Raw genomic sequence first — 27079 nt, 5'->3', positions numbered from 1 at the left:
TATCCATGTGTATGCTATTTTAATGCTCCCTTTCAGGCAGCCCAGGTGGCTCAGCGGTTAGCACCGCCTTCGGCCCAGGGTGTGATCCTGGAGACCCGGGCCCATGTCAGGCTCCTTGCATGGAGCCTGCTTCTCCCTCTGCCTGTGTCTCTGCCTCCCTCTCTCTCTGTGTGTCTTTCATCAATAAATAAATAAAATCTTTTTAAAAAAAATTAATGCTCCCTTTCTTAATTCTTTTAGTTTAATTCTATTATTTTTTTGAGTTGTGAAACATGTAGATTAAAATGTAAACAGGTAAACTCAGAGAAGTCTCATTCCCATACCTGCCCACTCTATTCTGTCCCCACCCACTGTGCGGAGATGACTATTTTCAAGAGTCTTTGCTTTATCTTCCTGTGTTCCTTTTACACAAATGTATCTAATTAAAATTATATATATACAATTTCCATAAAATTAAAAATGTTTACATACAGACGTGTGTATATATATATATATATATATATATATATATATATATTCCAGTTCTTGCAAAGTTTTATTGTTTGGATCTCTGATCCATTTAACATTTATTGTGGTGTGTAGTATGACATATGGATCCAATTTAATCTTTATCCCAAATGGCAATCTATTTCAGTATCAGAATTGAAAATATTATTTTCCCCAGTTTTATTTTCAATCTTTGTTGTATTCTAAATTCCCATGTGTACTTGGGCTATTTCTGGACTTTATATTATTTTCCATCATATTTGTGAGTATTCTTGTGCTAGTACCACACTCTTACTTGTGCAGACTTCATGGTTCACTCCACCATCCGGCACACTCCCATTGTGCTTCCTATTCAAGAGCACATTCTTGCTATTCTCTTCTAGCTATCTTGCATATTTGTTTTTCCGTATGAGCTTCAGAACCAACTCCAGAATCTATTCATGGAGCAAACACCTTTGTATTTTTGTTGAGGTTGCATTACATTTATGTGTTAGACTGAGGATGACTGACTTCATTATGATGTTAAGCAGTCCTTCGTGGAAAGGTGAATGTTTTTGCAAGGCTGTGTTTATGTGTCTTAAGGAGTTTTTGGCTTGACCTTATGGGTTTTTCACATTTCTTTTTAAGCTTATTCCTAAGTATTTTTCTGTTCTTGTTGCTTTTAAGAATGGAGTTTCCCATTATGTCTCTTATTTGGTCATTGACTGCTTATGGATTATTTTTGTATGTTAATGGTATAGTGATGGCCTTACTGAATGCTTTTATTGTGTGTGTTTTCTGCTTGATTTCCTTGGGTTTTCATAATATTATGTCATCTGCCAAATTGTAGATTGCTTTTCCCAGTTCTTATGACTCTAATTGTTTTCTCCTCTCTGATTGCATTGGCTAAAACCACTAATATTAAATAGTAGTGGAAACAGTGCAGATACAATCTTCAAAAGTCTTTTTCTCTTTCTCTTGACACCCAGGGCAGGTCTGCAACCTGATTCACCTGCTAGTCCAGCTGGCAGCTACTGTCCCAGCCTCTATCTAGCTTATCTTTTCTTGCATGTTGTGCCTGTCTCTCTAGGGACTGGTGGCACATCTGTATGCAGGGGAGTGACTGCTCTGTAAAAGAATGACTTCTTCCAGGGAGTAAGTCATAGGTGCCACTTCTCCACCTTAGGGCCATCAGGAATAGGAGGAGGCTGCCTTTCTGGTTTTTCCATCTTCTGCAAACATCAGTATTTCAAGAGCAAATGCTGCATAGGTCCAGCCACTTTGGATCCTGTTCTTAATAACCCCTGAAAGGGTCCTTTGAATTCAGGACTTATTAAAGATAATATAAGATATGAACTTTTTTTTTTTGAGCCCCTGCTCCTCTAGACCATCCAACTTAAACTCTGATTTTTGGACCCACCATGTTTTAAAGGAGAAGCACAAAAATCTGACAGCCTTTAGACTCTCTTGCAATCCCTTCAGACTCCTGTCACTATCCTTGCTTTTTTCCAACTTGCTTATCTTCCATGCTGGCTCTGCTGCCATCAAGCTCTGTAACTCCAACCTCAATGTGCGTCCTTGGTCCTCCATACATCGGGTAGGTAGGTGCTATCTCTTTTACGGCATTTGGCTTGGCTTATCCCCCTGATGCTTCACTCTACCCCATCTTTATGCTGTTGCTGTCCCTTCTCCCATGTTAGATATCCAGACACTGAGATCAGGCATGCACAATTGGATGGCATAAACAAATATGCAACATTCAGTGTAAACATAGATATGCAATTCTGTTAAAATTATAACTCTTATGAGAAACTATAGTGAGATGTTGGTGTGAATTCAGTCTCTGTGCATGGGTGGGTTGGTGAGGCCTTTAGTTGAAAGTGTCCACAGCAGGCGCTGTTCCCTACTTTATTGAGCTCTACTATATTGGGGTCTGGTTTGGTGACCTCATCTTTTCTTCTGTGCTACTAATTTTAGGTAGATACAGAGATAGAGCTAGATATGCCATGTATGGACAAGTCTCTTCTTGTGGAATAGCACAAGTTTAGACTTGAATGTACCTAGTTTCTAGTTACCTTTGCAAAGGTCCATCTACCTTGTTACCTGTAGCATCTTCTTAGATGGGTGCAATCTCTTCAAGTACATAAAGTGGCATTTTCCTGCTGGTGTGCCTTTTAACCTTGAGGTTAAACTCCCCTTTTGGCCACGGGGGTGGGTGAGGTTTTGTGGCTTGAGATTGGCAAGCAGAAAAGAACCTCTCAGTTGGGCTCTATCTGAAAAACTCTCCCTTTAACCTAGAAGCCACTGGCCTTCACACACTTTCTATACTGCATGGGGAAATGTCTCACCTTGCTGAAATAAGCTAATGAATTCTTTCATACCTACTAAATAGTGTGTGCTGCTCACTATTAAGCCTATAAGGATATGCCATGATTAGTTAGAGCATAATCACTCTGTCTTTAGGTCTTCCTGATGGTTCTCTTCCTTTCCAGAGATGCAGAAGTGATTGAGCTCTAAATAAGTGACCTCTTCAGGAGAGGTTGGGCAGTCTGGGACAATTTCCCACAGTTTCAGCCTCAGGGATGTCATGAATTTGAACTTCCAAAGATGGACCTTCATGTGGAGCTCAATACTCAGAGCAAGTAATATATGGAATGAAGTCTACAGTGTTTCTGTCCTAAAGGAAAATATCAATTCTCTTCCACAAGAAGCTGACTACATAGATGGAGGCACAAGCACTTTATCCTGCAGTAAGAAAGGATGGAAGCCAATAAATCCACAGTCTATCCTGGTCCTCCATAGTGGAGCTGTTTATGATTCTATGGTAGCATTGTATCCATATCAATGGAACCCATAGCAAATGGCTCATGGAATGGAGATGAAAGTCAAGACACAACCTCCTTAACACTATTGTCTATCAACAGGTAAGCATCATTTTCTAGAACTGATGGCCTCACCTTCTCTGTTGCCATAAGAATTCCCCTGCGAATATTCAGGATTCTTGAGACATGAAGACTATGGGATAGTTTCCAGGCTTATGAATGAAAGACTAACTTCCCACAGGAAGAAATGGAGGGCTGGGCGGGAGAGGAAGGGTCTCAGTGGCCACAGAATGGCTTGCAGCTCTGCAAATGATGGAACCAATGAAGGATTAATTGAAAAAGCCAATGATGTGCCAAAGGTAGGGATCTACACAAATGTAAAGGATTACTGTTATATTTTTACCATAGTATTATGGTTATTGGTACAAATGTGAATGGCTTTCGTGTGGAGGACATGACTGGCAGAGGCTTAGGAAACCCCCATCTTTTTTATTATTGTCATCAACTTAAGGCTGTGTGGCACAGACCCTGTTAAGATTTCTCTCCCCTATACTATTAACCCTGTATTTCTGGGGCTGCATTATGGAATACTCTTTGCCTTTCCAATTAAACAGAAATTCAGGTGATTGTGTGGGCTGGTTCTTTTTGGATTGGGTTATTCTCCTTGTGTGTGATGAAAGATGAGCAATATTTCAAAACAAAGTGCTGTGTTATAATAATTTGCCTGGATTCCCAGGGTGTCTTTTATCTGACTTGATAACAACGTAGTTCATTAGAAGCCTTTGTTAGCTGATAACCTAAAGCGGTAACATGATACTCATAAGCAATTTTCTGTGTGTAAGATAGAATAAACCATCTTGTAAGGTATCTGTTAATTGATTTGCTTCTTTTAGCAGCATTTTAATTAAGACTTCTGGTTTCTGAATGGCAAAGGCACATACAAACTGAAGGTGAATGCCTCAGGATTCTCAGTAATCATTTTCTATAGATACAACAAAACCATGGAGTCCTCTCCTCCATCCCACATCACAATACATTTTCCTAGCACTGTTCCTGGGTTCTGTTTTAGGTTTTGTTTTAGCCTCACACAGAGTTTCCTGGGTGAAGAACAAAGAAATATGCTGAAGCCAATGTTCTCTCCTTGGGTTATAAAGTCTGACATGCCCTGGGAGATGGCATATAATGGGTCCCTTTGACTTCCACCCCAGATTCAAGCTCAGTGGCTTCCTTCTGTGGAAGTCCAACTGGAAGCTCTCTGATGCCCCTCTACAGATATTCTCCCTGGTAGCAGTTCTTGGGGGTGGAAGTTGCAATAGGCAAGAGCACTTGGAAGTGTTTGGAGACAGCCACAAGAGGTCACTGTATGTGTAAATGCAGTGTCATGAGTGAGGGCCATTCTGACTGCCTCGCCCAGTGGTTTGGGAGTATAGTAGCAGAGGCCGAGGGTTAGAGAAGCTCCTGTCTTCCCAGCCTAGTAGGCCCTGGGGCCCCTGGAACACATGCAGGTCCTGAACAGCCCAACTTGGCAGGCCAAACACCCAGCCCGGTGGGGCAGCAGAGGGACCAATGATCCTCAAACACTTGAAGGAAGAGCCATCCCTACATGGATGGGGCAGGCAGCAGCCAGTGGCAGCCAGCCAGGGTCCATGGGCATATCTGTGGTTTCTACCTCCAGGACTTGGTACCCACAGGGGGAGAAGGTCAGATGGGAGAGGTATATCTGGCAAGATCAACAAATAAAAAATGAGCATCAATTTCTATGTCTATAAAAGTAAAATGTATTTACATTGAACCTATAAATTAAAATCAATACATAAAAAGCAAATGCATATATGTCTATATATTCTTTTATGTGTGTTTTAAGGTATACATATCATAGAATTTTAAGAAATAAGTGGGGATTTGAATAAGTTGATAAATGATATGCCTTTTCATCATCCAAGTGTGGAAATAGCTGAGAATAGACAGCAGATGGAGATTAAAATATGAGAGTTATTGTGATTTCAAATAAGTCATGTCAATATCACTCTGGGGTCCCAAGAGCGCTGCTTGGTATCCTCGCCCCAGTCCAAGTAAGAGGTAAGTGTGGCTTGGGCTAGGGTGCTGGCAGCAAGGATGCAGAGGGTGGATGTGTTGGGTTGGGGATTGGAGGCGAAGATGTCAAGAATTACTGGTGGGTAGATTTGATCAAGAAGGAGAATGTGACTCAGCATCGCTCCTAAAGTTTGGTGCCTTTGAGTAGAATGTGGAGGACCCGGAGAGTGCTAGCCTCGGGAAGGCTCTGCAGCTGGTCTTTGGTCTCCTGTGTCAAGCATTAGGGCACCAAAGGGTGGGATACATTTAGGGAGAGTGAACCCCACATGCTTGCAAGTGTTTATGCTTGGGTACTGGGATTAAAAACACATGTGTTGGAGATTGCTCCAGAATATGCTCTGGGATCCTGGGGGGAAAGTAGGGGAGGGTAAGCCTGGAGGAGTCCTAGGCTTCTTTCTGTGAGATAGAGTGTGCATGGGGTTGCTCAGTCAAAGGGGGGTTGAGAGGAGCAGAGCCTGAAGATAAAGCAAAGGGGGTGGTGCCTGTGACATGACGTCTAAAAGGGGCCAGGTCTGGGCTGTGCTCAGGGCCCATTCTGTTGACTGGTTCTTTTCCCTCTGAGTCATTTGTCATCATCTCAGACTTGTCAGATAAATTAATCATCCATCAAAGGATAGGATTTTTCACATGTACGTTATCACTGGATGACAAGTGAGTGGTACATCTCTACACAGAGAGTGGGGCAGTTGCTCAGGCCTCCTACATTCCAGCCTCACTTATCAGCATCTCTTGCATCTTAGTGTTCATGGTACTGGAGTTTCCACTGACTCACGATTTTCTCATCATTTGTGATCCTCTCTCTGTGCAGTTTAGGTACATGATAGAGTTTGTAGGCTCTGTAGCCAAATGTTGCTTTGTGAATTGGACAAACTGTTTAACTTTGCTATGCCTCGGTTTCCCCATCTGTAAAAATGGGCTAATAGTTGTACTTACCTAATAGGCTCTTTGTCATCACTAAATGAAGTAACATATGTAAAGCTCTTAGAACACTGACATGTAGTCTGCACTCAGCAAACACATTTGGTCACATTTTACTCATTATAAAATTCAGAGAAGGTGAGATTAGGGAAGTTTTCATTTTTAGACGTTCATTTCTTTATGTATATATTTGAATCAAGTTTTATTTTAGAACAGTTTTAGATTGTCCTTAAAGTTGTGAGGGGATTTCAGAGAGTTCACCTATGCCCCACACCCAGCTTCCTTAGATATTAATAAATATCTTACATTAGTATGGTTTATTTGTCACAATTAATGAGCCAATTCGATTACACCACTACCTAAAGTCCTTTATTTGTATTTTCTTAGTTTTTTTTTTAGTTTTTACCTAATATCCCTTTTCTGTACTAGGACCCCATCCAGGACGCCACATGACATTTAGTTATTGTGCTCCCTTAGGCTTATCTTGGTCGTGATGACCTCTCAGATTTTCCTTGACAGTTTTTGTTTTTTTTTTTTTTTAATTTATTCATGATAGTCACACAGAGAGAGAGAGAGGCAGAGACATAGGCAGAGGGAGAAGCAGGCTCCATGCACCGGGAGCCCGACATGGGACTCGATCCTGGGTCTCCAGGATCAGGCCCTGGGCCAAAGGCAGGCGCTAAACCACTGAGCCACTGGGGCTGCCCCGGCTCAGCGGTTTAGTGCCACCTTCGGCCCAGGGCTGATCCTGGGGACCCCGAGATCAAGTCCCATGTCAGGCTCCTTTCGTGGAGCCTGCTTTTCCCTCTGCCTGCGTCTCTGCCTTTCTGTTTCTCATGAATAAATAAATAAAATCTTTTTAAAAAATCTCACTTAACCTTAAACTGGTAGGTTCAGTAAAAAGGAAAACTTTTCTTTTTAAAATAAAACAAAGCTGGTGTTTCTGGTTAGTATGGGGCTGCTCAGTTTAGCATCTCATAACCATTCTGCATGTTAGACCAGCAGTAGAGACCATGAGAATACTTGGGCTCCTGTTTGGGGCAAGTGTAGATCTGACTCCACTGTCCTCCCATACCCAAGAAAGGATGAGCCCACCTTTGCTCGTTCTGTGGACAAGCAGGAACCCTTAGTATTGTGGCCTGAGCTCTCCAGAAATGCTGTTCAGAGCTGCCCATTATTTTTCCTATCAAAAACAAAGACCCATAAAGAAGCCATACATTGTGGTTTGAATTTTTTTGTCCATTCCTGAGTTTATTTTATTTTATTTAAAGATTTTATTTATTTATTCATGAGAGACAGAGAAAAAGATAGAGAGGCAGAGACACAGGCACAGGGAGAAGCAGGCTCCATGCAGGAAGCCTGACATGGGACTTGATCCTAGGTCTCTGGGATCCTGCCCTGGGCTGAAGGCAACACTAAACTGCTGAGCCACTGGGGCTGTCCCCATTCCTGAGTTTAAATCAGAAGGTGGTTCTTACGCACTGGCAGCAAATTGTGAGTCAAGCACAACTGCTGACCAAAAAGGAATTAAAAGGATGTCTAAGGATTACCCCTAACATGTTCAGATGGGGCATTTATGGCAGGCAGCAAGGGCTCTGCTCTCTGTCACCAGTAGACTCACTCCAAGGGGAGATATTGTGTGGCCTCAACCACATCATCCAGAAGGTACTACCTGCTGCTACTGTAGCTGACCCACCTCTCCTTCCATCAGCCTTCTGGAGGGAGTTGGGTTGGGTTAATGACTCTTAACACCTCTGGCAGAACTTGGTCTAAGTTCAAATCACCAAGGATTGAAATTATGCATTTTACATTTAATGACCCCAGTGACATATTTTCAAAAATTTTATTTTATTTTTTTAATTTTTATTTATTTATGATAGTCACAGAGATTGAGAGAGAGAGAGAGAGGCAGAGACACAGGCAGAGGGAGAAGCAGGCTCCATGCACCGGGAGCCCGATGTGGGACTCGATCCCGGGTCTCCAGGATCGCGCCCTAGGCCAAAGGCAGGCGCCAAACCGCTGCGCCACCTAGGGATCCCAAATTTTAAATGCTAGTACAAAAATATTTCTAAGCTTGGAAATCTTAAAATACTTTGAAAAACAACTCTTAAGGGATTCTGAAGCTGGGTATGATAGAGTAGTGTATCATTCTAACTCTCCTACCAATAGCAATGATAAATTTAGTACAAAATACAGTAAGACAACTATTTGAGGTACTGATGAGCCACTCAAGGCAGGCATAAGCTAGAGAGCAATTGACTCTTGAAAGAAGAGAAGTGGGTGAGTTCACATTTATTTGGCTCTACCCTTGAAGACACATCCAGTTTACATTGTACACAGAGTGTTTAAGTAGAGAGTGGCTATCTCATTAGGCCTGGAAGACAGAGGGTTGGGGTCATAGAAATCATAGTGGCTAGAAGTTTTGGGAAACAACTCTAGAAAGAAAGCATTCTTAGAGGGGGATACCCAAAATCTGCTTTAGAATTCCCCTTAAATTCTTGACTAGCTTCTGAACTGGGCACGCACACAGTGAAATTCAAAGGGGCTCGATGGGTAACAACAGTGGGAAGTTTCAAAGGAACTAAGAAGAGATTTCAGCAGTTGCCCTGCAGTTGAGAGGCAGTTTGAAGTTCAAATCCTGCCAAATCAGATGGGTGTGGTATGATGGCTCATTTGATGTGTTCACTTGGCCGGGCCACAGTGTCTGGGTGTATGGACAAACGTTATTCTGGATGTTTCAGTGAGGGTGTTTTTGGGTTTTTTTTGTTTTGTTATTTATTTATTTATTTATTTATTTATTTATTTATTTATGATAGACATAGAGAGAGAGGGAGGCAGAGACACAGGAGGAGGGAGAAGCAGGCTCCATGCTGGGAGCCCACGTGGGACTCAATCCCAGGACTCCAGGATTGCGCCCTGGGCCAAAGGCAGGCGCCAAACCGCTGAGCCACCCAGGGATCCCCAGTGAGGGTGTTTTTGGATGAGATTAACATTTAAATGGATGGACTTTGAAAAAAGCAGATTACTCTCCATGATGTGGGTGGGCCTCATCTAATCAGTTGGAAGCCTAAATGGAGCAAAAGATTATTTTCTGAGCAAGAGGGCACTTTGCCAGCAGACAGCCTTTAGTTCTGCCAGCCCACCCTGAAGATTAGGACTCACCGACCTCCATAATTGTATGAGTCGATTACAAAAAAATAAAACTCTTTATATACATGTATACATACACACACACACACACACACACACACAAAACCTTGGTATAGTTCTCTGGAGGACTCTACCTTATACACTTGGTAAACATATCTAGCTTTCCATGGAAACCAGGACTAGAGGCAGAACCAAAATGGGCCCACTCAACAAACCCCAGAACCCAAATTCCACAGAATCATGGTGATTTGCAGTAATTTAATTTGGCAGACTAACCATTTGTTCCCAGGTCTTAATTTATAAAGGTAAGTGGCAACACAAAGAGTTCAGTGCCATTGAAGATGAAATTTATTGTTTACTCTTCTGAAGAAAAGGAGGAATGTAAATCCCATGCCATGTGGGGCCACAGCAGGGAACACCAATTTGGTCTGAAGGTAGAAGGGAGGTGAAAACATGGCCCAGAGCCTTTATAATGTTTTCCACAGGAGAAGCAAGACAGGGAAAACAGCTCAGGATTGGCTAGTTTGAATGATGTTGATGGGCTCTGGGCTATAGGTGTGGTCTCTGGCCCTGGATTGATTTAGGGCAGGAGAAATATTAGCTTGGTGTGTAAGAGTTAGCTAAAGAAGAAAATGAACTCCAGGTTAGCTGGAATGTTTATAATATGATGTTCTTTTCTCACAGAAGCTGGATTTCAGGGGAGGAATATGCAATTGTGGCTGTTAGTTTGGCTCTGTAATTAGTGGATGCTAAATAGAAAAACAGAATCTAAAAAAAGGCACAATTAGAATGACTAAAAACCAACACTTTTCAGAGGAAGATAACAGAACCCAGAATCTCCCCCATGTCCATTATTCCATAGAACAATACCAAATTTTCAAAGAAGCAGGAGCTCCTGACTTTTAGTTAAGACAAGAAGACAGTAGATGTGGATCTGTGATACAAAATAAATGAGCAGATGCAAGAGAGAGAGAGAGAGAGAGAGAGAAACCAAGAAACAGATCGTTAACTCTAGAGAATAAACTGATAGTTACCCAAAGGGAGACAGGTGAAGGGAATGGGTAAAATAGATGATGGGGATTAAGGAGTGCACTTGTCCTGATGAGCACTGGTGTTGAATCACTCTATTGTACACCTGAAACTAATATTACTCTATGTTAATTATACTAGAATTAAAACTTTTAAAAAGGTGAAAAAAAAAAGAAATGGATTTGTGATAATACTGAGGTTGAAATGTGCAGTCAAGGATATCTAAAAAAAAATGTTTTTTGAAAAAATGAATAGATAGGTGAACAGAGAGGAATCCTTAGTTATTAAATGGTAGCACTGAAACAGAGTCACGTGGAATTTCAAGAATTAAAAAATGCCCTATCTAGCCTCCTTGTACTTGCCATTTCTACTGCCTGAAAGATACTCAAATGGTTCTCTCTCTTCAGAGCTCTGCCTACACATTTCCTAGAGAGCACTTCTATAGCTGTCTCTCCAGGTACCATGCTTTATTTTTCATCACAGCATTTGCCACCTTGTTTACATTATATTATACTCTTATCTTTGTGTCCACGGGTTTTGTCTGTCTTCTTCACTGCTTCATTCCCAGAATTTAGAACAATGCTGGGCAGAGAATAGGTGCTTAAGATATTTATTGTTATTGACCTACAGACATTGATAATAATAAAAGACTACAACAAAGAATACTTTTATAGAATAAGTGTATTAAATTTGAACATCTAGATAATATGGACAGTTTTCCCACACAATTTAAATGACTATACTTGGCTCGAAAAGAAGTTGGAAAACTGAATAGGTTAGTTACCATGGGGGGGATTGAAAGTAAAAATTGTTTTACTCCCACTGACAGTATACAAGCACTATCCTTTCCCCACAGGTTCACCAATGCTTTTTGCCTTTTAAGTATTTTGCTATTTTTTTATTGATTAAATTTATTTCCAGTGTTCTACTCTGTTTTCTAATGTATGCAATTTCTAAGTTTTTATTCCTATAAATCACACATAATGAATTTTTTTTTTGTATATATTCTTCTGGCACAGAGTTTTTCTAGGGCAGATAGAAATTTTACTCCTAAAATCATAGTGTGTCTATGGGATGACCAGCATGAAAATGGCCAGAGTAATAGTTTTACATATAATAGTGTTATCTCTGGGTGATTGACCCTGATGTTGGAATGGAAGCACCTTCTTCTCTCATCATTTTGTCCAAGTTTTGCCTCCAATGCCAGGCTGCCATTGTAGAGAGTGAGAGAGATATAAAGTGCTTTTGCCAACTTGAGGTGGTGTCCTCAGGTGATCCTGGCCAAGAGAGTCCCTAGGCCCAGAAGGAGACAGAATGAGCTATGAGATGGCTGTAACAGGAAGGACAATGATATGATAGAAACAAGATCAGGACAGGCCCGGGCCTGGGTGAGGTAGAAGGTGGGGATGCTGTGAAGGCAGCTGCAGACATGGGCATGAGTCAGGCTCAGAGGGACCTGTGGGTATCAGGAGAGGCAGAACAAGTAGGAAGTCAAGGTGATACTTACTCATCCTCTTCTCTGGCTTAGGAGTAGCTAGCTGAGAGATGCCTGTTACTCCCAGTAGTTGGAGGAACTGATACGGGATGGGTCTTAAATCAGTATGGGAACCTCTAGGAGTGATGGCAGACACTCTCAGTTCTTCCCATGGATCTGGCCTACTCCTGAAAGAATGAGCAAAGTCACTGAGGGCCACACGGAGGGTTTTGTGCACCTGAATTGTGGGAGAGCCTCCCCTTGCAACAAGTCCAGGCTGAGGGAGCAGACTCCACTTCCCCAGAGAGGGGGTGGGGGGAAGAGCAGGACAGCAAGAAGGGGATCTGCTCCAGAATAGAGAGATTTTCCACGAATGAAACTTTTTAGAGAGGAAACAATGTCTAAAAACAAAATTTCAGAAGTTTTGCCATGAAAAGCCTCAGCCTCTGCTGTCCCTATAAGGAATGATGATGGGGTGATGCTGATAAAGGGAATTAAGAACACTCTAATCTTGATGAGCACGGAGGAATGTATAGAGGTGTCAACTCGTTATATTGTACCCTGGAAACTAATGTAACACTATATATTAATTATACTTGAATTTAAAAAGGAAGGAAAAAAAAGGAAGATGGATGCTAGCCAGGATGGGCACAAGGTGCCTTCAGGTGGGCTATGATCACCCCCTTTCAGTGGCTTCCTACATGGGAATGGTAATGACTCACCTGGATGAGGGAAGGGATGATGAGGGAGGAGAGGAGGGACAGACACGATTCCAGGGCTATGCCAGAGGTGGCTCACACCTGGAACCCGCGGGGTTGCTGGTCCCGCTCTCAGACCCCATCTGAGGCTTGAAGGTGACCCCTCCTTCTGCCTCACTGATTCTGAGTGGGGAGCCTGGGTCTATGCTTTTAAAACAATGAGGGCAAATTACCAAAGGTCGTATTTTAGGCTGAGGCCAAGGCCAAGAGAGAAAACTTCATTGTATTGTAACTTCTAAGCCTCAGCTGTTGTTCATGAGATCTGTAAGGCTCTTTTGTCTCCCAATGGGAAATGTCTCTTTAAATTAATGATGATTTATAATATGTGCTTAGCGTTTGCCTGTCACAATTTTAAATAAGCATTGCAAAATTGCCTTAACCCTTATGGGGTAGAAATAATGCCAAGCCCAAGGCTCACACCAGCTTTGTGAGGGGCTTATGTGTTCAGAGGAGTGGTGGATGGCAGTAGGGGGAAGAACTGTGGGCTGTGGCCGGTGTCCAGAGGGGCAGGGAGGGACCTGGGGAGGGCCCTGGGAGGACTCTGTAGGGGGGCACTGATGACAGCCCGGCTTGCCATGATGGGGAAAGCCTGTGCTCTGCAGATGGATGTGGGCCTAGTTCAGATGTCTGCTCAGCTGCTTAGCAGCTATTTGACCTTGGGCAAGTTAGACGTGGAAAATGAAAGCAGGGTGGGGGCTGGGTGGTGGTGGTGGTGTCTCCTCCAGGACCACCATAAAGATTAAATGACAAAATGAAACTCCCTGCTCTGTGCCTGGCACACAGTTGGCAATAGATGCTGACTCTTTTCTGTTCTACGACCTTGAGGCCTGAGAAGACAAAGATCTGGGTGGACAGTCTCCTCTGGACAACTAGAAGGGCTAATTGAGGTCTCAAAGCGCCTGAAGCCCAGCGCCTGAAGCCCATCACACCCAACGTGGCCTGGCTGAGTTTGTGTTCCAGGCCCTACTCCCTTGGGCATCCGCCATAGCAAGAGGCGCCCCCTCCCTGCCCCCAGACTGGCCCAGGGAGCCTCCCACCCTGCAGGCGCTCTTCCTTCTAGCAGCCGAGCTGGCTGGCCCAGCTGGCTTTGATCAGGCTCTCACTGAGCCGAATTTCTGTCTTCATTTGTCCCCTGTTTATGTTTCCTTACAAACAAATGTCATGTCTTTCCCACGGGGCTGCTCTCTGGCCAGTTTATTTTAACCCTGTGCAGACAGGGGCAGGGTTTTGCTCTTCATCCCAGCCCTGTTTGCTGCATTTTAGCCAAATGCTGCCTCTGACCCGGGGAGCTGGTACTGTCCCCAAGCCCTGGGTTGGACCCACTGGCCCTGGTGTGGAGTATCCTAGGGATGGATGGTAGGAGGCATGGGGCTTGCAAAATCTTGCTTGTGAGCCTGTATTTTATTTTTATTTCATTAGTATTCAAATCAACCTAGAAGTAATTGATTGCTTGTTTTCTTATGTGTTTATGGCACAGAAATTAGAAAATAAGAGGATAGGGGAACCTCCTTTTCAAAGATAAATGCTGCTCACATTTTGGCATGTGTCATTCCAGACTTTACATGTGTGTGACATGTAGATATACATAGACTGTGTTTTACATAACTAGTATTATATGGCATATGTTTTCACTTTATTGTGAACATATTATTCTGCTTCCTTCATAAATGGCATTGTATTTCTTCGTTTAGTTGTCCCATAGTTTATTTAACCCAGGGGGTCCTCTGAATTTATTAGGCACCCAAATCAATCACAGGGGGGACTTATTTACACACAGATTGCCAGCCCACAGTTGATTGGAGCCCGAGAATTTGTATTTCTAACATATTCCCAGGTGAGGCTGATGTAAACCAATCAGTTGAGCCCAAAAATCTTGATTGAGACATGGGTCCCTTTGGGGTTTATGAGTATAAATGACCTGCACTAAAAGCCAGCTAGCAACATTTGGGCACACCCCTCCATAAGGATAAATATCTAAAAGTGGGGGTTTCCAAGACAGATGGTATCACAAGCTTCGAGTTGTTGCTATGTATTGCCAGAAAATTTGTTTCATTTTTCCACCAGTCTACCTTGTATGTATGTATTTATTTTTCCTCCTCCTCCTCTTCCTCCTTTTATTGTTTTTTTAAATATTTTATTTATTGATTCATGAGAGATACAGAGAGAGAGAGCAGAGGGAGAAGCAGGCTCCATGCAGGGAGCCTGATGTGGGACTCGATCCCAGGTCTCCAGGATCAGGCCCTGGACTGAGGGCGGCGCTAAACCGCTGAGCCACCCGGCTACCCTCCTCCTCCTTTTCTAAATAAAATGTTCTCACCTAGGTAATCTAGCGGAGAAAGCTCGGTTCATATTCCACAGGTTGTGTAAACCCAGAAAACTCCCCCTTACTCCTCTGAGGCTTGGGTTCCTCATCTATTAGAGGGGAACGAATACTCTTTTCCCCATTCCTGGGTTGCTGTGAGAATCATAAAATGATGAATGGGAATGTCCTTTCTAAATTGTGATCCATGTGCAGGTGGGAGGGTCCTGAGCACTTTCCTGAGGGATTAAGATACAACCTAAATATATATGAGTCTATTTCTGGTTTTAATTAGTTTGTTTTTAGATTATACATAAAATGAAATAATAGTATTTATCTTTCTCTGTCTGACTTTATTTCAGCTAGCATAATACCTTCTAGGTCTATCCATGTTGTCCATCTTAAACAGCAAGATCTCTTTTTTATGGCTGGGTAGTATTCCACTGCATATATATACCACATCTTCTTTACCCATCAATGGATGCTTAGGTTCCTTTCACATCGACACTATTGTAAACGATATTGCATTAAACCAGAGAACAAACTGGAGGTTTCCAGAGAGGAGGGAGTCGGGATGGCAAAAATAGGTCAAAGGGATTAAGAAGTACACTTCTAGTTATAAAATAAATAAGTTACATGGATGAAAAAATACAGCATAGGGAATATAGTCAGTAAATTGTAATATTTGTATGGTGGCAGACAGTAACTACATCTCTTATGGTGAGCATTGTATAATGTATATAACTATTCAATCGATATGTTGTACACCTGAAGCTAATATATTTTATGTCAACTATATTTCAATAAATAATTACTTAATTAGTTAATTAAAGATATAGCCTGTACTGTGGAAACTTCTGGAAAGTTAGAGAGACTGGGGGGAAAGTTGCTTAGTGGGTTTGTCTTCACAGCCAGAACTATGGGTTCCACCAGTTGTCTGCAGAGGCTCCCAGTGGTATGATCAACAAGGGGTGGGGTAGGAGAGGCCTTGATTTTACCCTATGCTAATTACCACTGTGTCAATACTTCCTCCAAGCCCTTTTGCAAGCTGCAAATGTGCCATAAAATTTAGTAAAATAATTAGGAATTGATGAGTTTTAAGTATTTATTACTTTTGTGTTTAATATAATTTATTTAGATATAAGTTTATACGAGTTTAATTTCGATAAGAAGTGTGTTTAACAACTCGCTTGCAAAAAGTTCTTGAAAGATTTAGCCATTAGCTATCAGTAGCCATAACTAGGTGGCCTTGGCCCACCATTGGTTGCCCATCTGGTCTGTGAACTTGTTGAAAATGCAAGTCACTTTTCCAACTTTATGCAGGAGTAATGCATGGTTATGCCGACTTCATCTTTTACATTTGACTGACGGCTACATATTGGCAATATAAATTATTTTGGTTTTGGCATTTCTATATGAAAATTGTCCAGTATTAGTTAGGTTTTGCAAGGACTAAAATTGGGATCCTGCGAAGACATTATCTGGCTCTCACGCAGTGAAGCCAAGCTCCTTCTGCATGTGTCTTGTGCAGAAAGAAAGCTGGCAATTTGGGGGAAGCATGCTTTGTTTCCAGAACCTCATCAGTGAGGTCTTGAGAGATCAATTTTCAATTGCTGCTATTCTTGCCTTTTAATTATCTTAGTTGGGCTTTATCGTGATCAATTTAATTTGTTGTGAGCTGGGTGTTGAGTACTACAGTGCGCCTGCTCCTTATCACATTACTAATGTTTGTGACCTGGAATTTTCTAATAAGCCAATTTGCATTTGTGTATAACTTTATGGTTCAGATATGAGCCTTCATACCTCTTTTACTAAGGCAGGTAAACAATAAAAAAAAAAATTTGGCCTATACAGTGATATCTCAGCATCTATGATGTACCACTGCCTATGAATCCGTGCTATGCAAATAGCCTATTAGGTGTTGTGTCCAGTGAAATGATAATACACTTGCTGGGTTATCTCCAAGTTTTGGGGAATTGTTTTAAAACTATAAAGCAAAACTTAAATGCAGATGCTTATAGTCTTCTCCTCTAAATATAATTCATATAGCCTCCTCTTCGATCTTTATCAGAGTTGTTGAATTTCTGAAAGCCAGGGGGGACTTGAGATGGCTTCTGAGGAGAGTTATCTTTCCCTCGTGAAGTGAACCAAGTGAAGCTGACCTCCTGACCCTGGCAGGGCTTCTCTCTCCTCCCCAGGAGTGGATGCTCACAGTGCCCCTGGTGCTGGCTCATTCAGGTGATGGGGGTCAGACGCAAGGTGCACGGTTCCAGCCACCCTCTGTTCATTCCTCAAGCACTGCAGGTGTGCTGGAGCCCAGTTCTGCCCCCCTGACCATGTGTGCTCCTCCCATTTCATCAACCTGAGCATGATGATCATATGGAGCAAGTGGGGGCCGTTAGAACTGGACCTCCCTATGTGAGCAAAGCTAGATGGGATCCTGGGGATGCAAAATGTGGTTCAATATTTTGAAAGTCAAGAATTTTGATACACCACATTAATAGAATGGAGGGAAAACACCCCACATAATCACGTCAATTGATGCAGAAAAAGCATTAGTCAAAAGTCAACATCCTTTCATAATAAAAGCACTCAAGAAACTAGAATTCAAAGGGAACTTTTTCAACATGAGAAAGGCCATTTATAAAAGCCCACAGCTAGCAACATTCTCCATGGTGAAAGGCTGACAGCTTTCCCTGAAGATAAGGAACAAGACAAGGATGCTGGCTTTCAGCACTTTGATTCAGTATAGACGAAACTTCTTGCCAGGGTGATCTGGAAATAGAAAGAAATAAAAGGTATCCAGATTGAAAGGGAAGAAGTCAGACTGTACTTGCAGATCATGATCTTATGTATAGAAAATCCTGAAGAGTTCACAAAAAACCTTTAGTATGAATAAAAATCAGCAAAGTTGAATTCAAACTGTTGTTATGGAGGCCGAGAAAATTAAGGCCATTCCACTTTAAGTTCAGTGTTAGCACAAGTACGGCCATCCCAGGCCCCTGGGAATAAGAGCTGAAGTTTACTGTTACTCCAGTTACAGGGGAAAAAAACAGCTTACAGCTTAACGTCCTAGAAAGCCCCATATTAGAATAAAAACAGAGCCCAAGCCAAGGGCAGGAAGCCCCTATTAGAATAAGAACAGAGCTCAATGCCCTTGAAAGCCCCATATCAGAACGTAAACAGAACTTGAGAAATTCCTCCAGCCCTTCTGGAGGTCCCAGAAACCAGCCCTTAAAACTAATAAGGTGGAACCCACCTCGGGGTCCAAGTCCCTGCTCCGCTGTGTCGGGTGCACTTGGACCCAAGCTTGAGTTTGTAAATCAACCCTCGTGTGTTTGCATCGGTGTCGGCTCCTTGGTGGTTTCTCGGATTCGCAATCTTGGGCACAACATTGTACTTCTGTACAAGAATAAGGAACAGGGCAGCCCAGGTGGCTCAGCAGTTTAGCGCCACCTTCAGCCCAGGGCGTGATCCTGGAGTCCTGGGATCGAGTCCCGCGTCGGGCTCCGTGCATGGAGCCTGCTTCTCCCTCTGCCTCTCTTTCTCTCTCTCTGTCTCTATGAATAAATAAATAAAATCTTAAAAAAAAAAAAAACAAAAAACAACAAAAACCTAAGGTTTACTGTGAAAAAGATATTAAGAAAACAGTTACATTTACTGTTGTACCCAAGATTGCGAATCCGAGAAACCACCGAGAAGGCGACACCGATGCAAACACACGAGGGCTGATTTACAAACTCGAGCTTGGGTCCAAGTGCACCCGACACAGACACAGCGGAGCAGGGACTTGGACCCCGAGGTGGGTTCCAGCTTATTAGTTTTAAGGGCTGGTCTCGGGGACCTCCAGAAGGGCTGGAGGAATTTCTCAAGTTCTGTTTACGTTCTGATATGGGGCTTTCAAGGGCATTGAGCTCTGTTCTCCTTCTAATATGGGGTTTTCTAGGAGGTTAAGCTGTAGGCTGTTTTCTTCCTGTAACTGAAGTAATGTAAACGTCAGCTCTTCTTCACAGGGGCCTGGGATGGCTGTACTTGTGCTAATGCTGAACTTAAAGTGGAATGGCCTTAATTTTCTCGGCCTCCACATTTACATAGCATCAAAAATAATAAAATATTTAGAAATAAATCTAATCAAGGAAGGACAAGAAGAGGGAAAATACAAGCACCCCACCCTAAGGTGGAGAGAGGCTGGAGCCAGTCTCACTGCCCTGATGGAGTACAGCTGGCAGTGGACCCGTGTGGCCTCATATTCAGGCCCCTAAATCTTATACTCAGGTTCCTTTCTGGGGAAATTGCTTGCAGCCTCACTTGGCCTGGCCAGAAATCATTCCTGGAGGGCCTAGGATCAGCTATAGGGCTTTGGGTGGTGTGTTGTGGAAGGAACAGTGACTGGCCTCTCCCAGGACACCTTCACCATCTTTAAGCAACTGTATCGTCTCACAGAAGAGACACTTTTCTCTGGAGGACTGTGTTGTGCCCAAGATTGCGAATCCGAGAAACCACCGAGGAGCCGACACCGATGCAAACACGCGAGGGTTTATTTACAAGCTCGAGCTTGGGTCCAAGTGCACCCAACACAGCGGAGCAGGGACTTGGACCCCGAGGTGGGTTTCAGCTTAGTTTTTATAGGCTGGTCTAGGGGACCTCCAGAAGGGGCGGAGGAATTTCTCAAGTTCTGTTTACATTTTGATATGGGGCTTTCAAGGGCATTGAGCTCTGTTCTTATTCTAATAGGGGCTTCCTGCCCTTGGCTTGGGCTCTGTTCTCATTCTAATAGGGGCTTTCTAGGACGTTAAGCTGTAAGCTGTTTTCTTCCTGTAACTGAAGTAAGGTAAAGTTCAGCTCTTATTCACAGGGGCCTGGGATGGCTGTACTTGTGCTAACGCTGAACTTAAAGTGGAATGGCCTTAATTTTCTCGGCCTCCACAGACTGAATGGGAAGAAGCCAGTCTTAAGAGGAGAGTCTGCAATAAATCTTCTAATTGTGGGGGTGGAAATAAAGCATCCCAGTTATCTGTGAGCATATGCATTGCAAATGCCTTGGAGGTGAGCCGAAGGCTGAATGGGAGTAAGCCCAGCACACTTAGAAAGCACGGAAACTTTCTGTTGGCCTTTGGGGTCCTGGGATCTCACCTTCCAAGTGGAGCCATGCTTCCAGAATGTTCATTCAGTAGGAGTTAGCAGCTGGTGGCCTGAGACCTGTGTCCAGGGTGACCTTTGGCCAGCATATTTTGGACAAAGAGAGAAGGAAGACCCAGTCCTTTCCCCAGAGCTCCCAGCGTGGCTGTCTAAGAACATGCACAGGGAGTGGCCAGCTGCCAGGATCTTGGAGCTCCTGGGTCACCATGTACATGGCCTCCAGCTGGGCTGTCCTTCCTACTAGCTGAAATCACCCTTCCAAGGAAGCATATGTTGGAAGAAGACACTTGCATCCAGAAATCTCATTGAACATTCAAGATCCCATGGAACCAGAGCTAGGAAGAAAGGAGGCAGGGCTCTGGGGCCTGGAGCACAGCCATGGACATGCCCGGGGGCCCAGTCTGAAGGGTATCCCCCTCCTTGCTCCCTGATGACAGAGAAGGCCTTGACTATTTGTGTGGGTGCCCTGAGGTTAAGGTCAAAACCCTGAGACAGCTCCAAACAAACCCCGGAGAAGCAGCAGCCTGTCATTAAGGCCGAAGGAGGGAAAATAAGCAAAACTCCCTTCCTCACTTGCTTGGGAGCCTGAGGAAGAGTTCTTTATATTACATTTCTCTGTGGCTCTGTGGCTGAGTTTTTCCTTATGTGGTCCACTGACTCACTTTTTTTTTTTTTTTTTTTTTTTAATAGTTACAAGAAGCAACAGAAAATGAACTCAAAAGAGAGTACTTCTTTACTCCTCAAATGGTCAGACATCTTCTGGCACTTTCTCTGCAGCGTTGGCACAAGGCTGAAGTCATCAATGATTCCTGGAATAGATCTTCACCAGGAGAGACTCCTCACTGTGGAGCCCACCCTGTGCCTGGTCAACAGCATCTAGGGCAGCTCTCTGCTTTGCTCCCTTCCTTTGGGTGTTAAGTCTGATCGTAGGAGTTCTTTGTGGGGCAGCAGCAAAGTGGCTGGTACTGCTTCAAGGGGCCCTATTTTCTAGCGTGAAGAGAACACCGCCTGCTTAAAACATTTCCTATAGCAGCTGGGCCACAGAAATGTCATGACTGATGCACCACCCCGGCAACGTCAGGCTCGTTGGCCAAGTGGACAGGCAGTTTCTGGATACTCATGGGCTCTGGGGTGAATAACCCGACTCCCCCCATCATGGAGATTGTGGCACAAGCCAGCTTCTGGACTTATAAGTGAAGAGAAAGGAGAAGTGGCATCCCTGCTTCCTGCCGTGCCTGTGGCTCCTTTACTTCCTGTCAGCCTCTTCCTGGCTGAGAAAACCGAGGCTGGGAAGAGGACATTTTAGAATAAAAGTTAACACTCCAGGCCTTCTTGATGAGGTTTAGGGCTTACATGCAATGTGTGAAATGAGTTGGCTAAGACTCAGAGCTCCAAGAAAATGCTGTGTTGGTCCTTTTGGGGTTTTGCACACCATCCCTGCTGGCTCAGGCAGTGGAGCACAGAAGTTCTTGGCAAGGCTGGAGAACCAGCTGGAAAACTTCAGGGCCTGGGACACAGTGGGCTGGGCAGGCCTGGGTCTTAACCATTTTTCCCTTCTTTCCCCTGAGGGAGGGCAAGAACCCTGTATGGGTGGCCTTACTTAGCTAAGTATCTGCCTGGAGCAAGGAGAGGGCCTGGGAAAGAGGGCCTTCCTGTGGACAGAAGCAACCCAGAGACCACGTGGGGGTGAAGGCTATTGGCACACCTTTGGGGGGCTTTGCTCTAAGCCACCTGCTAGGAAGTGGCCCCTCAGGAAATAGCCTTAAGGCAGTATGGCAGGTGCACCTGGATGGCTCAGTCGGTGAAGCATCTTGCCTTCGGCTCAGGTCATGATTCCAGATCCTGGGATAGAAGAACCCCATGTCAGGCTCCCTGCTCAGCGGGGAGCCTGCTTCGCCTTCTCCCTCTGCCTGCCTCTCTTCCTGCTTGTGCTCTCTCTCTCTCTCTCTCTGCCAAATAAATAAATAAAATCTTAAAAAGAAAACCAAACAACAAGCAGCAGCATTTATTTAAAAAATGCAGGGGGACAGCATGGCAAAGCAGCCCCACCTCCCTGCCTGAGATGTAAGCACTCCAGCTCATCCCTCCTGCCTGAGCCTTACCTAATCTCTCTGAGCTTCAACCTCACTCAGTAAAGTATTGTTAATAATGCCCTATCTGGCAGGATTGTTGAGGAAATTCAAAAGAACATATGTAGATTCTGGAGAATAAAGGAGGTGAGTCATGTGACTATGGAAGATAGTGTTTTGAGTAGAAAAAGCAAGGCTAAAGACAAAAGCAAGTGCATATAAACACTAATGTAGGTAGTAAAGCAGTTTCCCAGAGGGATACAGGTTAACAACCTTGAAACTGCTGTACGTGAATACTGGAAGCAAACAAACACCTGAATGGATGATGGGTAGTAGGCATCAGCTCCCCAGTTGTCCCTAGGGAAACATGGTGCTCCACCAGGACACTGCACTATGGTAGCGAGGCATTGGAACTAGAACATATTTAAACATTACAGATAAAATCAAAATCAGTTGAATTATGATGGCCCTGTAACAAGTTGCCCCCAAACCTAGTAAAAGATTAATCTTTTACTCTGCCCATGGCTTCTGAGGGTCAGGAATTCAGGCAGGGTAGATGGCTGGACTTGGAGGGGATGGCTAGTCTCTGCTCTGAGATGTTTGGGGACCCAGCTGGAATATCCTAAAGGCTAGACAGCAGAATCATCTGAAGGCTCATTCACTGGCATATCTGCTGGTTGGCTGGGACCCTGCCAGACCTGTTGGTTGGAACACCTCCTTGTGGCCTGGGCTTCCTTGCAACATGGTGGCTGAGTCCTAAAGAAAGCAGAAAGAAAGAAACAGAGAAACAGAGAGAGAGAGAAAAAGAGAGAGAGACAGAAGGAAGGGGGGGAGGGGGAGGAGGAGGAGGAAGTCCTAGGATCTTTTATGACCCAGCCTTGAAAGTCTGGAAGTATTACTCTCCTGCCTTCAATTGATGGAGGTGCCTACAAAGTCCACCCTGCTTTCAGAAGAGGGATCCCATCTTTCCATGGAGTGTCAACTCGTAAGAAGAACATGTGGCGTGGGAGATACACTAGTGTGGCCACCTCTGGCATATATAATCTCCTATAGCCCCATCTAATGTCTCTCCCTCTTCCCAAGGTCACCACCATTCCCAGGGGGGATGTGATTATCTTCAGATGCCCCCCTATGTTTTGCATGCATAGACAACAAAGATTTGGTTTGGGGCTTTTGCGGGAGAGGGTAGTATGTTTAATTTTCACTAAAGCGGAATTCCCTTGCATTTTGCTTTGTTTGCACTTCACTTGAATTCATTTATTAGTATGCATAGATTTCTTTTTTTAATGTAGTGTAGTATTCCATAGTTTGATTATGCTGTACTTTAGGTAACTTTTTTCTTTTGATGGATCTTTGAAATGTTTCCCTTTTTTCCTATTATAAATAATACTGCAACAAATATTTCTCTATGTATTATTTCATGCGCATAGCACGAAGTATGAACATTTCCCAGGAAAGAGATGGAAGAGTAAAAGGCTGAGTGAAGGAACACATCCACTTTTAATTGCAGTGCCTGCTATCCAGTTTCCTCGGAGAAAGGCAGGCTCTCTGTTACAGTAGAATATAAAAAGTCTTCACTTCCTTATGCCCTCACTTGCCCAGAGAATGGTCCATCTTTTCCAATCCTGTCTGTCTTCCGGGCAAATGCAATACACTGCACATCATGTGTTTTTAATTTGTAGTTTCCTCATTATAGTTAGGTTGAGTGGGGCTGAACATCTCCTCTGTTTCTCAGCCATCTGCATTCCTTCTCCTGGGAATTGCTTGTTCATTTCCTTCACTGAGCTGCTCATTGCAGTTTCACTAAAAAGCAGAGAGAAGTGAAAATTGAAACAGTGAAGGTTTTTTAAACCAATGAAGTTAAAAAAAGATGATAAGGACCCCTGATGCTTGTGATGATTGAGATCATTTCGGTCCAGAAAAATGGTCCTATAATTAGGATGTTAACTTATATTTTCTTTCTACACACTTTTAATTAAAACACAGCCCTAGTACCATGTGAAAATATTCCTAATTGTTTTATATGAGGTGAAACCCATGGTGGTTTAAAAAGAATAGCGAATAAAAATTTTCAGCATCACTTATTGACTCCCAGACTTTTGTTATTTGCTTTATCTCTTAAAAGTTCAAATATATGTAAGTGCCTAGTGGCTCAGTCTGTTAAGTGTCCAACTCCTAATTTCATCTCAGGTCGTGATCTCAGGGGGAGTCTGAGATCACCTGACTCAGGAGCTCAAGTCTGAGTCAGGCTTCAAGCTCAGCGAGTATTCTGCTGGAGATTTTTTTCTCTCCTCCCTCTGCCCCTCCCTTTGTTCATTCTCTCTCTCTCTCTCTCTCTCTCTCTTTAATAAATAAAATCTTTTAAAGATTCAGATATATAATATGATCCTTTTCTGGACTACTTTTATTTTGCATTAATCTGCTAATTTTTTTGTGCTGGCACCGCCTTGTTTTTATAAGGCAAACCTCCGGATTTATCTGGTAAGAGAACACAATTACAGTATTTCCGCTTTCAACTAGGGAGCATTGTCTCTTTGTAGGTACAAGTGTGACTTCTCATCACTCCATCAGAGTACATTTTCCTAGGTGCTGTGTATGAGTGGCATTGGGGTTACTTTTGGAATACAGGGATTATTTCCAATCCATTAGCTTTTTGAGCTGTCTAGATTTGGGGAAGCAGAGGAATAGAGTTGGTGACACTGGGCAGAGGTGGGAGGGAAATGGAGAGAAGTATTTTGAAGGAAGTGTGTTCCAACACTAGGACCTCCAGGACCAGAGAGAGGTGGCAGGCGGGAAGGTGTGCCAGAGTGACCATGGCTGAGGTTTGTGCAAGTGGAGCATGGGAGGGGACTCATAGTCATGGAGTGGGAACCATTCTTCCTTGGGGTAGCAGAGAACTGAGATGCGGAGAGAGGGCCACTCTGGCTTTTTAAATTGGCTTTATTGAGCTATTAATTTAAATACAGAAATATCATAAGTTTTAAGTGTACAATTTTAAAAAAGATTTTTTTAAAAAGATTTTATTAATTTATTTGAGACACAGAGAGAGCACAAGCAGGGAGAGTAGTGGAGGGAGAGGGAAAAGCAGGCTCCCCACTGAGCAGGGATACTGATATGGGGCTGGATCCCAGGGCCCTGGGATCATGATCTGATCTACAGGAAGACATTAACTGAGTCACCCAGGCGCCTCTTTAAGCATACAATTTGAAGAATTTTGATAAGTGTACATTTGTGTAACCACCACAATCATGATACAGAATATTTCCATCATCACCAAAGGTTCCTTGTGACCCTTTACAGTCAGTTCCCTGGCCACCCCAGCTCCTGGGAACCTGTGATCTCTTCTCTCTCCCTCTAGCTTTACCTTTTCTAGAACATCATCTAGGTGGAATCCTATACTATATGGCCTCTTTACCGAGGGTGCTTTCACTTAACAGAATGCATTAGGGATTCATCCACATTCCTTCTCACCAGTGAATAGGCTTGCAGGGTATGGATGAATCATAATCTGTCTACTCCCCAGTTGATGGTCTTTGGGGGCTTAGTCGAGTTTTTGGTGATTACATTCATGCATTATATGATCCCTATCAGTACCCCATAAGGTAAGCATTGTCACCTCCATTTTATGAGGAAACAGATACAGGAGGGAACAGTCCCTGCTCAGGGGCCCTGAAGCCTACACCGGTTCAGGGTCCTGAAGGTGGGTTGTGGTACTGACCCCTGCAGGGACACTGACGAAAAAGTCCTTCTACCTCTCAGGGGCTGTAAAGAAAGAGGAGACCTCTCTGTGGCCAGGACTGGCCATTCTCCATGAGGAGGACATCTACTTGGCCAGCAGGGCTCAGGTGATGCTGAGCTGGAGCAGCTCTCCATCCTCCCAGTCCTCCTCTGAGTACCAGTCCTACTCCCAGTACCAGTCCTGCTACTCCTGCACATACGAGGATGAGGACACGGCCCAGCAGAGCATGTGTGCCTTCTACACCCACGTGCAGACGGTGCAGGGAGTGGCCGTGGCCTGGGAGACTGAGACAGGCTTTGAGCCCATCAGCAGGAAGCCCCGCATTCGTGAAGCCGAGTTCATCAAGAGGCAGAGGAGGAAAGGCTCCTCATTTGAGATGGCTTCCAACACTGGCCTGCACTGGGAACCAGAAGCCAGCAAGAACAACTGCTGCCCAGAGCAGGATGACACGGAGCTGCTGGGCCCCCTGGAGTGCTGCCTGCAGAAGCTGCGGGACACTCCGGACTGGCTAGTCACTACAAACTACGGGCTGCGCTGTGTGGCCTGCTGTCGGGTCTTCCCCACATTGGAGGCTCTGCTCAAGCACGCCCATTATGGCATCCAAGAGGGCTTTAGCTGCCAGATCTTTTTTGAGGAGATGCTGGAGAGAAGGCAGGCCCGGGGCCAAGTGCAGGAGCTGGACAAGGAGGAACAGAGCCCTGCAAGAAGGCAGTGAATGCTCAAGGTCCCACGCTGGGGTGCTTCCCTAGCAGTGGCAGAAGCAGTGAGCTGGAGGTGATGTGCCTAGCCCTGCCCTCACCTCCAGCACCTCGTTTGCTCCTTCCCCAGCCAGCAGGACCAGAACTCTAGGGACAGGGCCAGAGAAGGAGGGACAGGGGAAGGAAGGGAGCAGGAGCTAGAGCTGGGAGGGCCGTGACAAGGGAAGGGGGGGAAGATCCCTTCCAAAGGGCACAGCATTTCAACCAGAATCCATTTCTAACCTGAATCCAAAGAGGAGGGCTTCAAATGTTTCTTATGATGGGCACAAGATCTGAGGCTTGCAAGCATGTGGCCACAGGGATTTCTATTTTTGTTGGTGGATCAAGCAGGTCCTGACTCACAGAAAAGCCAACTGCAAATGAAA

The 27079-nt window shown here is 44.1% G+C and overlaps 2 protein-coding genes across 5 annotated transcripts in view; both read left to right on the top strand.

The window, feature by feature from the left end:
* The window catches only part of TMEM273 (transmembrane protein 273), a 56383-nt gene extending 34330 nt beyond the window's left edge, over positions 1 to 22053 (top strand). For 2 of the 4 annotated variants that reach the window (XR_005380359.1, XM_038578045.1), the window contains one exon: positions 2958 to 4154. Coding sequence is in view for 2 of the 4 variants with exons in the window: in XM_038578045.1 (XP_038433973.1) it covers positions 2958 to 2982 (25 nt within the window). In the remaining 2 variants the exon portion in view is untranslated. Of the gene's footprint in view, positions 1 to 2957; positions 4155 to 20838 lie in introns of those variants that run through there. The other 2 variants (XR_005380358.1, XM_038578044.1) reach the window with 2 other exon arrangements.
* FAM170B (family with sequence similarity 170 member B) lies at positions 13289 to 26705 on the top strand. Its single transcript, XM_038579221.1, is given in 4 exon segments — positions 13289 to 13370; positions 25741 to 25819; positions 25918 to 26659; positions 26661 to 26705. Coding segments are annotated over 4 exon segments (948 nt in total).
* Positions 26706 to 27079: the final 374 nt, after the last annotated feature.

This window comes from Canis lupus, chromosome 28, assembly GCF_011100685.1.
Source record: "Canis lupus familiaris isolate Mischka breed German Shepherd chromosome 28, alternate assembly UU_Cfam_GSD_1.0, whole genome shotgun sequence".
In the NCBI taxonomy this organism is placed as follows: domain Eukaryota; kingdom Metazoa; phylum Chordata; class Mammalia; order Carnivora; family Canidae; genus Canis; species Canis lupus.
This window is presented reverse-complemented; position numbering and strand designations above follow the sequence as displayed.